This window comes from Meriones unguiculatus, chromosome 1 (assembly GCF_030254825.1).
Source record: "Meriones unguiculatus strain TT.TT164.6M chromosome 1, Bangor_MerUng_6.1, whole genome shotgun sequence".
NCBI classification, from domain to species: Eukaryota; Metazoa; Chordata; class Mammalia; order Rodentia; family Muridae; genus Meriones; species Meriones unguiculatus.
The window spans coordinates 133,511,692-133,523,742 of record NC_083349.1 but is presented as its reverse complement, the minus strand read 5'-3'; the positions used below and the strand labels follow the sequence as shown (position 1 = coordinate 133,523,742).

Sequence of the window (12,051 nt, the reverse complement as noted above, 5' to 3'; positions counted from 1 at the left end):
CCTAGCAACCTCATGGTGTCCCACAACCATCCATAATGGAGTCTGATGCCCTCTTCTGTCATGCAGGCATACATGCAAACAGAGTGCTCATATGTATAAATAAATAAATCTTTCTACAAGTTTTTTTTTTTAAGTCAGTCGTAATGTTACTCTGATCAAACCTCAGAATTGTTCCTCATTTTGCAGCAGCAAAATTCAGAGCCCTACAATGACTCCCATGATACTGTGTGCTGTCGCACCTCTGCTGTGACCCACCGGTATCCTAGCAACTGTGCCTTTGTGTGAATGGCTGCAGTTCTCCTAGCCCTTAGAATATTTCATGACCCAACCGCCCCTCTCCCAGGAAACACCCTACATCTGGCCTTTTCCATTAGCTTGTGGTAGCGCTTATCCTGTTTACAAGAGATTAACTTTCTTCCAGTTGTTTTCTCCAAAGCCAGCTTCGCACTGAACCCTGCTGTGGCCACATTTAAAACTACAGGACCCTATGTCATGTGTATGTGATGCTTTCTATTTCCCAGCATACTGGTCATTCTGCTGTGGGTGCATTCTTTATTGTCTGTTTTGCATCCTTCCGGAAAAGCCCTGGAACAGTTAGGATGTTTGTTAAGTTAGGTTTGTTCACAGCATGTCTCCTGCACCTTGAAGAGTATAGACATAGTCTCACATAAATAGATGTTGAAAAGGAAATGAAAACTATAGAGTTCACGATGCTGTTCCCTCTATTTTTTTTTCCCAGACAGGCTTTCTTTGTGTAGCCTCGGTTGTCCTGGACTCACTTTGTAGACCAGGCTGGCCTCAAACTCACAGAGCTCTGCCTGCCTCTGCCTCCCCAGTGCTGCTGAGATTACAAGCACGTGCCACCATGCCCAGCTTGTACATCTATTTTTGTGCAGAAATTTAAAGAAGAACATCAGGCTAGGATAAAGAAGTCGCAGTCCTCTCGTGACTCTAAACGTCAGTGCAACCCTCCTGGGTATTTACAGGATTTCACATGTACGATCATGCTTGATTCATTTTTTTTTTTTTTTTTAAGTTTTCTGAAGTAGAGGTGGGATTACTGATAAGCCTGGCATGCATGTGGAATGGCCATCTCACAGTAAAGCATGTTGAGTCCCTTGGTCTATGATCTGTGAAGTAGGTATTCAGTTACATAAATCATTTTAACAACTTAACTTCTTGTCCAAAATGTTTGCCTGAACAGTTCAATGGTGAGTTTCTTTCTTTCTTTCTTTCTTTCTTTCTTTCTTTCTTTCTTTCTTTCTTTCTTTCTTTCTTTCTTTCTTTCTTTTTTCACAATTAGCTGACATTAAAAAAAAGTTATTCAGTAGATTGCTTTGTTAAGGTCATCAAGAATTTAGTGGAGGAAGTAGTCCCTGGGAAGAGGTTAAATAATATAAATAGCTTACAGTGCAAAGAAGTTCTTTATTGTGCTGTTTCTACAGCAGCACCAATAATTCAAAGCAAGGAAATGGCATCTCATGTGTAATACACTACAGATATTTCTCTAGAATGTCTACAGTCTGAGGTCTTCAGAGACTGTCATGATTATCTACATGCATCTCAGCTTAGACATGCCTTTTATGAGACATGGTAAGAGAGAAGTATTTAAAATTCTATGAAGATGTAGTTATTTCTTCAGCTTTTTTTTTCTAAATTAACTTGAAAATGTCAGGAATTTTTCTATGCTGAAGTAAATGCCCAGGGACATTGTGAATATGTGCATATGAAAAGATATAATCTTTTATGCGTTTCACATTGACTTTATAAAGTCACGTTGAAAGCTATGAGATGTTTAGTAATTCAATAAAGAAAACTATTTTTTTCTTTCAGTTGAGCACTTAATGGCATAGCAGATCTGGCTCTGGCATGAAAGTGGGAACTGTACTCTGATAACCAGGGTATGGACACTGAGAAAAATGGGCATGGAAGGCTAGAGTCTTTAAAAATCCCGATTTTTGTTATTTAAAAAATAATTTGAAAGCTATTGAATTTGAGTGTTGGCATATTCAGGAATTAATCTGCCCTTCCATCAAATAGAACCAAATCTCCATGTTAACCACTGTACTGCTTATTTGCAAGTAAGTATTCAAACGAACCAAATCATTTTTGCTAAATATACTTGATGTAACAACCTCAACAGAATCTTTAGACATTTGAAACACTCTCCCCCTCCCTCTCGCCCTCCACCACCACCACCACACCAAGTTAGTTACTCCAGCTCACTGCCTGGATTTCACATCATCAATTTTATTCTTCTTCTTACTAAAGAGTAAATGTCTTGATTATTATAGAATAACAGTGAATGAACTGCTTAGGAAACCTCTAATAGTCTGATTTTATCCTGGCGACATTGTGATGAGAGTAATATAAAAAGCTGGCCAAAATTTATATGCAATAGATAGATAGATAGATAGATAGATAGATAGATGTTCACATTTGCTGATTTCACAAAAACAATCTTTTTCTAGAAACTAGTTTCACAAAGGACAGCGTTTGTACTTTGTATAAATGGGTTGAGATTTTGTGAGATTATTTTAGGGACTTGTGGTATCTCACTTATCTCCTATATATCTTATTAAAAGGGGAATTCTGAGTGTTGAAAGGGAGATTTTTAGAGATTGAAGACAATAATGTAGATAACCCTTAAAATAATTGAAAAGTTAAAAATCAAATGGAAAGGGAAGTGAAAATATTGCTACCCATTCAGCACACATTAGTGAAGGAAGTACCCCAGTCAGTTACATTTCCTGACACTTAAATAAAGCACTGGGAAGCATGTTTAGTGAGCATTTAGAGTAAGATTTGGATAATAAACAATTATTGTTATGACTTCTCTGTGCAGCTTTTTTTTTTCCTTTTTTTTTAAATCAGGCACAATTCACTCAAGCGCATAGCTCCATTCCCTCTTTTACTCAATGGGATCTTTCCCATTTCTTGAGAGTCAGGATTATCCATTGCAGGCTGTTTTCGGCTGTCCCCATGCTAGCTTTGTCGGTTCTGTGCTTTTGGAGTGTGTGTGCCTAAGAAGAAAAATGATAAAGCAAGTAATCTGAATCTGACACAGTCGGGCCATGACACACATTTGTCGGATGGGATGTGCTTTCTGTGTGACAGATTGTTTCTACTCGGTAATCTTGGTCATCAAAACGTTTTTACTTCTGCTCATAGGTTTTCCTCAAGGGGAGAAAATTATCACATGGGCTTGGTAGCCAGCCTGGCTTGCAGACTGCTTTCTGAGCCTGCTTTTGTAGCTAATCTCTTTAAGAGGGCAAGAGATTGACAATGGCCTCCATGACTTCCAGCCTCCAAGTGATCAAACTGAGGGCCGGTGAAGAGTTTCAAAGAACCACTTCTTTAATTGATTCTCCTTTGAAGTAAAATGCATTTCAGAGAATAAAAGCTACGATTTGACTGCAAAGCTTCAATGTAGATGAGGAATTCTTCTGGCTGAACTGCATAGTTGAGGTTCAATTACCTTAGCTCCCATTGAACCATATTCTAAACACCTTCCTTTGTAACCATCACCTTGTGCAGAAGTCTATATTTTTAGCCTTTAAGCAGAGCTTAAGCACTGTATTTAGACATCTGACTTGAAGACTAAAATTTGCTCAGTGAGCAGAACAAATGTTCAGAAAATAACATTTCAAGGTTAGTGTTAGTGTCCTGAATAAAATGGCTTTTCTTCTTTTTTCTCCCCTATTGAATGTAACATAAATAATGTGCCCTAACTGGCTTTCAAGATTCAAAATCAGAGAATAACAGTGAACTTGGAGAGGAAAGAGGGAATAATTAAAAATTGAAGGGGTTTCTGTTGAACAATTGTTTGCCTGAAATTAAGTACACGTTTTTATTCCTGATTCAATAGGATTATGGATCTTAGAAGAGTTTTAAAAACTATATAGTAATGCTCTTTAGAAGGGGAGCCAGAATGAACTCACAGCTACCATGAAAAAATATTTAAAGAAAAACACACACACTGTCATAGCACACCCATACGTACCCGCACGCCCACTCACATACACATAATTACAGAAGACACACCTGTACACTCACACACACTATCACAGAAGACCACACACACCTGTATACCCACATACTGTCAAGGAAGACCACACACAGCTGTACACACACACACACACACACACACACACACGAGTCATCAGGTATGTTCAATATAAAGAGTATACTATTTAAAGATTGTTTGATTCTACTTATAATTGAATTTACCAGTGCTTGACCATTAACATTATACTAGCTATCATACAAAGGCTCATTGTATAACTAATCTTATTTAAGGCATTTTTCCATAGTAGAGCCCCATTTTATAAATGAAAGAAAATAAATTTTAATTACATTCCTGACATTTCTTTTAGTGGGTAATAGTGCATTGTGGATCTTTTTTTCAAGAAAAATCCTAAGTGGTACCTAAGAGACTCTAGTGTTAAGAAATTAAAACTGATTGGCCTGCTCTTTAATTACCTCCCCCAGAGGGGGAAGCAGCATTACCAGGCTACAGAAGAAGACAATGCAGCCACTTCTGATGAGACCTAATTGACTAGGGTCAGAAGGAAGGAAAAAAAGACCCTCCCCTATCAGTGGACTTGGGGAGAGGCCTGCATGCAGAGGGTGGAGGAAGGGAGGGATTGGGATGGGAGGAGGGAAGGAACCACAGCGGGGATACAAAGTGAATAAAGTGTAATTAATAAAGAATAAAAAAATTTAAAAAAGAAATTAAAACAATCACAAAATCCTTTATTTCCAGAAAAATGAGGAAATGTCACCCTATCTATTCCAATTAAACTTCTTGTCACTAGTTGAAAAACACAACTGATTATCACGACCTGCATTCTCATAAGTACTGCATGAATGTTTGTGACAGAATAGAGAGATATTGGAGGTGGATGTGGTGGTCTGTAGATAAGCAGAACATTTAAAGTCAGAGGCATGGGGATAGCATTCTGAGGTTAAATTGAGTTTTATAGCAAGACCCTGTCTTTAAACAAAAACAAAACAAAACATCCTTACTGAAATACAACAAAGAGTTAAAGAGAAAGAAATCAAGCAGTGAGGTGTAAAATAAATCAATAGTCATAAAATTTGAAGTATCTATTGATTATATATTTTAAGTGACCTTGTTTCATGTGTATTTCAAAGAAGTAGGCTGTTTTATGATATAATATTTGGTAGCTCTGATGATCATTTTTGCCATATTTCTAATTAAAATTCCAATTTTGGGGAAAAGTCTTTAATGGAAACAAAGTGTGGTCCAAGATTTTTGTAGAGTGAAAGATAATACAGCTTTAAAAGAGGGACTTTATGCAGGATTTTTTTTAAGCTGTAGAGGAAGTTAATAAACCAATTTTATTGAATTCGAATATGACTCAACTTCTAATATTAAATTAGTAAGTAGGAAAAAGTAATTAAATTACCAAAGCATCTTTATAGTAAAGGCTAACTTCATCACCATCATCATTATAATAATTATTATTGCTACCATTACTGTTAGCTCATAGGGAATTTTAGGTTTTCAGGTTTGTTTGTTTTTTTAAACGCTCTTGCTTTAAAATCAACATATGATTTTTTGAGTGTTGTCTGTGTAATTACATACACTTAGATCATTCATATGTAGGCTTTGGTTGTCTGGTAAAGTAGATAAAATAATCAATTGTGTGACGTAAGCAGTGGATGTTATTCCTTGGACATGAACCTCTTCTTATTGTCCAGGAGTTTTGCTGGTCTTTCCCCTGGGAATATGAGAGGATCGTCGTTTGTCCGTTTTTAACTTTGGTCCTTTCTAAGTGTTCAAATAAATCTTTATAGCTCCTTTCTCTTCAATTCTTGACCCAAAATATACTTTGTTGCTTAATTCTCAATCAAAAACTTATAAATTAATTTTGAAAACTTGGAGCATAGTGAAGGGCAAAAAGAAGATGAAAAATTATCATTTTATTAATGGAAATTTCCTGTAAACATGACGGTTGATACTCTGGAGTCCTTCAAATATAATTCTTATATAATTGTTTTTACACAGAAGGATGATGGTGTGTGGTTGCCTGCTTGTTATAGTGAGGACCATGTCTTTTTCATTACTTGCACGCACACACATGTTAGTTGTGTGGGTATGTGGGTGCAAGGACCCATCTTTGCATGCATGTGGATGGCAGAGCTCAACCTTAGCTGTTGTCCTTCATGTGCTGTCCACCTTGGTTTTGAGGTAGTCTCTTAATACCCTGGAACTGCCCACATAGTTTGGGTTAGCTGGTCGGTGAGCTCCAGGGATCTGCCTGTCACAGCCTTCTCAATGCTAAGCTTATCAACCTGTACCACCCTAGCCATTCTTCATCAGATTTTTCAAATGTGGCTTCTGTGGATGAAACTCAGGTACTCATGCTTCCAAGGAGCTTTCTCCACGGCTTTGGTATTACTCATTTTATTAATGAAAACTTTCTTTTTTTATTGAAGAGCCTAGGTTAGAGATTTTATCCGTCAGAGGATAAACATTTTATAGCATAATGAAAGTCTCCTAATCTGCAGAGAAAAAAAATTGCTATGAAATACAGGGGCTTATTTTCTATTGAAAGACAGGGAATTCTATGTTGCTGGGACCCATCATTCCTGCCTCCTCGCAGGGGAGCCTTTGCTGACTGGCAGCCATGCCTTTCATTGTCCTCTACCTTCCCTGGCCTCCTTCATTTTTGATGCTCTTGCCTGTTTTCAGCTTTAAGATGTCTGAATAGATAATGAATTTCTTAGAACAACAGCAACCATATAGGTAATAGTCCAGGTAATAGTCCTATTTCCTGCTTTGAAGATTCACTAAGGATTCGTCATGGTTTGAACAACCATACCACTGACCTCAGTGTTGCTAATGGCCTCAAACAGTCAACACATTATAGCTTCTTTTCTGTTCCTGTAGTGACCCCTCATTCAACACACGCACACACACACACACACACACACACACACACACACACACACACACACCCCTACACACACAAAAGCCAAGACTCTTTTATCAGTCTTCAGGAATAAGGAACAATTCTCAGATCCTGTTACAAAATAATCATTTTTCATGTTCACTTTTATAGTCCGTAATATTTATTTACTTACATGTTTATGCTTTACTTACATGTTTATGCGTGTTCTCTTTGAATGCATATTTGTGCTACATGTTCATGCCTGCAGAGGCCAGCGGGGAGAAAGCTTCTTAAAGGGGCTGCAGCGTCCTGCAGAACATAATAAAAGTCCTAGGCAGTTGTGAAGACCTGGAGAAAAGGGACTGTTAAGGAGAAATGCCTACAAGAGAGAGAAAGGGAATCAAATGGTCATGATTGTGAAGTGTGGAGTTCCTTGGATTTCTTCCCACCTTAAACCCCTACAAACATAGGTAGGGGTGGGGGTGCTTAAAATGACAGAGCTGCTTCTTCTTAGGAGGAAAGATATGTGGGATCCCCAAGTAGGATGCTGCCTGCATTTCCTTCACATTCATATCAAGGAGCACATTTCCTTACATCTAAGTAGAAAGTGGGCTTGTGGGAGTGGAAAAGAAATGTGACAATCTCTGTGCTGTTTGCTTCCCCTCCTTGTTTATTTGGTTAGTGACACTGATTTGAAGAAGGGCAGTAAGGGAAGGGTGCCCAAAGGCTTCTCTCCCCAGCCTGCACCAGTGCACAAAATTTACTTGTATATTCACATACATATATATATATATATATGTGTGTGTGTGTGTGTGTGTGTGTGTATGTGTATATGTGTGTCATCAAGTCATGTGATTCCAATCCATCAGAATTGCTCTGAGTGAATGGATTGTCAGGCAATCTACCACAAGGGTTAATGAGCCTTGCAGATGATTTGGGTTTCAGACATTCTCTTTTTCTAATTCCATAATCCTTAGATATGGTGGGAAATGTACTTCAAAGTGAGCCCTTCAGATTTAGTTCAAATACCAGCCATTTAAGTAGCTCAGGAAATTGCCTGATCTAGGGTTCCAGGGTGACAGTGTTTTATATTTGTTGCAGCCTTTCAGAGTTGGGTAGAAACATCAAAAGCTTTTTATTTCATTAAAATCTGTCTCTGGGTCTGTATTTTCTCCTCGTTTCTTGTGGAGTTTTCCTTCTGGGGCACATTCATAGCTGCTTCTCCGGAGAGCGGTTAATTTTCCCTTATCCGGAGGCACACATTTTCTGCTTTGTCCTGTCTCTTAATTACTGAGCGCCAGAGGAAGAGTGGTCTGAGCCAGGGCCCCAAGTTGTGGAAGTTTCTATATCCGGTAAACTGGCTCCGTTCCAGTGCAGAACAATTTATCAACAAACGAAACACCAGCCACATCCCACGTATCCTCTGATTGCATGAAAATCACCCCCTTGCCCACCCATACGAGTTTGCTGGAGTATGAGCTGACAGACATCCTCCTTCCTCCTCTTCATTCTGTTGAATCACTGGCTTCTGGCATCTATTAGGCTCCTTATTAATAGTAAAAAGATTCTCATTCATTGAGTGTCTTACACTACCAGCCAGATCCAGTCCCTCCCTCTGCCTCCTGGTTGTGCTATGGTGGAGAAACAGGCTGGAACACTGATTTCTCGTGCGTAACGTCAGGTACTGTTTAACCGGGGGTGGGGTGGAGGGAACTGATAAAATTAGCAAGTTGACTAACCACTTCCCTTCCTTCTGGCTCTCTAATATGATAACGGATACAGAAAAGTTCAGAAGGACTGGGCTCGTTTTGGAAACCGCAGCGCGCGTTGGTAAGGAGGGAATGCACAACACAACGGGTGAGTTTCTTTCAAGACTCTCAGTGAACTGTGAACAGAGTATCTTGCTGGGTGTCTACGTTTTCCTGTGCAGAGTCTGCAGTAATTTGCAGGCTGTGGGGAGATAGCCTGTAAAGAGGGAAACAGAAGGATTCTGATTAGCAGTAGTTAAAAAAAAAAAATGACTGGGTGATTGATTGCTGTTCCAGATTGGGAGAAGTCTAGAGTTAGTAAAAGCCTTCATTAGGAAGTTCATGTGTTATCAGATCTGGACCCTCACTCTTGGCATCAGGGGCACGGTCTGTAGAGCCCACTGTGTCTCAGACTCGAAGCAGCTTAAGGTCTTCAGTTACCTTCGTATACGGTTGGAATATTCTCATGCTTTTGGCTTCTTGGTAATGTAAAGTTTCACAGATGACTATAGCGTGATGTGCACATGGCCTGGGAGGAACCTGGTCCCCAGCCTCTGTTGTTAGGATCCTGTGTTGTTTTATTGTACGGCGATCTCGTGAGCCCGCTTTGGTCTTGTGGCATTGTAGTGTTTTGAAATGTGTCCCCTGGACACGTTAAGGGAGGGGAGCTTAACATTCTCTCAGTGGTCATTCCAACTCATTATTTCAGGTGTGGAGATTCAGGTAGATGCAATGCTGACTGGTGGGAAGTAGGGCTTCAAGGGTCTGAGGATGGTTTTCCCAGTGAGTGAAAGAGTGGGAGACGGGACATCAGATGCTACTTTCTGGGACCAAACTCATTTCAGGCAAATTTTTTGGTTTCTTTTTCTTTTTTTCTTTTTGGTTTCTTTATGTATAGTCTTCTTGAGAAGTTTCTTAACTTTTCTTGCCTGAGTTTCCTCACTGTCATGAAGACAACACAATATCAACACAATATCAGTCTCCCCAGGGAGAGGGACAGACAGACAGGGAAAATTGCTAAAGGACAGTGGTGGGTCCCACAACCTTTTTATCTGCAATTACTACAGTCAGGCAGGCTTGTTTGTGCACACTTCACTGTTCTAAACTAGCTTTTTAATCTTCTAATTATTTGATAGAGGGAATATGAGCAAAATTTCCATTGAGAAGTTTTGTGCTGGGCCCCTAGGAACGTCTTTTCCTCCAGCTGTTCTTCAAGTTGCATCTGAGAACGAACAGTCAGAGCTTGGCTTCTCTGTCTTCTCTCTGAGAGGAGGGCAGCTTGTGGAGATTTGTCAAAGCTCACAGAGCCAGGAATAGCAGAGCAGAGGGCAGTGACCCTCGAGTGGGCCTTCTGATCCCCGTGAGGAGTGATGTGGCTGGGAACGGGCAGGTCTCCTTTACCTGGGAGTCTGCCTCTATCTTCACTTTATTTTTCTTTCTTCTGAGGAAGTATCTCTGGGCTGCCTAGGTTTTCTTCTGGTACTGCAAAGACAAAATACCTTTTTTTTTTTTCCGTTTGTAATGACAGAGTTGAAATCCTGAGGCTGATAACAAACTGAAAAGTGAAGGTCTTTTCTGTGCCCTTCCATCTTTATAATACAGGCATGTACTGAGCAGATAGGAGAGGGTTGATGTCTGCACTGTCAAATTTTCTGGTGTACTCCCTTCAGTGTCTCTCTATGATACTCATTATTAATGTCTTTATAGACGAGAAACTGAGGCAGAGGAATGAAGTAACCTGCTTGTGATTAGACATGGCAGAAATTTTCCATGTCTTTCTGATTTCACAACTTAGAACATTTGCCTGTGAAAAAAAATAGGTTGTTTCAAATATTCAGTCAAAATGCATACAAGGTTCTGTTCTCAGTCTTCCTGAATAAGAAAGTTATCATTAATCTTTTAGCATGAGGGGCATGGGAAAGACTTTTCTTCTGGTAATATTTAAATTTTTTTAAATTCCCAGAGTGAACTTTTATAATGTCTAATTACGCTGTGGAAATGTGTCATAAACTCTGACACAATCTACGTTTTGTGGGGCAGAGGCACCACTGTAATGAAATAAATATTGAGCAAAGAGAGCAAGAAGGAAGCACTCTCTTAGAGTGTCTCTTTTGAGTCTGTGCAGAGAGAGAGTGGGTGAAATCATCTGAGTTAGTCTTTTAGAACATGCAGTGCTGTTGTAAAACAAATGATAGCCACTGATGCTCTGCGAAAATAGGACCTGGCCTGGTCATGGGGAAGGTGCCGGAGAGAACCAGGACAAATGTACTCAGACATTTTAGGAACCTGGCATTGACTTTCACTGCTTTTCTCTTAGATTCCTGGTGCAGCTCCAAAAATAGAACTGAATGTGTGAATGAAGGGAGAGGTTAATTTCACAACTTTGGAGATTTTTTTTTTTCTCCAACAGAGTAATGATGCTTTCATTTTTTTTTTTTTTTTCTTTACCTGAAGGGAACATTGTCCTGGAATTTGAGCTAAAAATGCAAAAGTATATTATCTTGTTATCGGGCAATTTGATATAATCTACACTTTTATTTTTTCTTATTTTTCTTATATTTCATTGTTCAAAGAGTTTTCATCAACCTGATAAACCCAGACAAACTTTGTCTATGTTATTTCTGGAAGGATTTGGAAATCTTATTCCTCCTCTTCCTCCTCCACCTTCTCCTTCTCTTCCTCTTTCTCCACTTCTTCTCAGTGAAAGCAGCTTTGAAGGAGAGCCAGAGAGGGAAAGAAGTAAAGGAAGAGAGTGAAGTAGAGGTAGAAGGAGGGACAGAGTGGGATAGAGGGAGTTTGAGGTTCCCTTAGAACTTCAAGTAAGCAGAACCTCTCTAGTTCTGCCAAATGCAGACTATCTCTGAAATTGCTCTTTCATTCCCATTTTCTTTCTTTTTATTTTTCCGTCTACAGTGTCTCTATCTCAGAAGAACATATAATTCACAACGTGTAAACTAGCTCTGGGGTTGGGAGTTTCTCGCCCTTCTGTGTTTAAAGACAAAAGTGCTGTTTAACTTATCAGCTCCTATTTTATTGTGTAATTTTTTTGAAGGGCTTGGTTGCTCACTGGATTACCAAGTGCTGGGAAACTGGTATGCCCTAATATTGCTTTTACATCCTAATTAAAAATACTTGTCCATATTTTTGTGTCACTGTTGTTTATAAATGAAATGTTTTGTGAAAATATGATGAGAAATAGAATAAAAAGTCAGCGCAGTTGGATGCCTAAATGGGGGAGTTATTTGCAGGTGTAGGTAGAGTCTGGATTCTGAAAAGCATGGTGAGTAGTGATGGGACCCTCAAATTGTCCAAGTGTAGCCAGAGGGGATTGGAAAGTTTGAGCACTCAGAACGAGCTCAGTAATATTTTAAATGATTTGGAGG

The 12,051-nt window shown here is 39.3% G+C and overlaps 1 protein-coding gene across 16 annotated transcripts in view; it reads left to right on the top strand.

Annotated features, from left to right (window-relative positions):
- The window catches only part of Hdac9 (histone deacetylase 9), an 855,384-nt gene that overhangs the window by 175,304 nt on the left and 668,029 nt on the right, over positions 1-12,051 (top strand). For 2 of the 16 annotated variants that reach the window (XM_060367103.1, XM_060367098.1), the window contains exon 1: positions 8,329-8,777. The exons of 4 other annotated variants lie outside the window; for them this stretch is intronic. In XM_060367103.1, the coding sequence (XP_060223086.1) occupies positions 8,687-8,777 (91 nt within the window). In that variant the 5' untranslated portion in view covers positions 8,329-8,686. Of the gene's footprint in view, positions 1-8,327; positions 8,778-12,051 lie in introns of those variants that run through there. 10 more of the 16 variants (XM_060367026.1, XM_060367075.1, XM_060367058.1 and 7 more) reach the window with 9 other exon arrangements.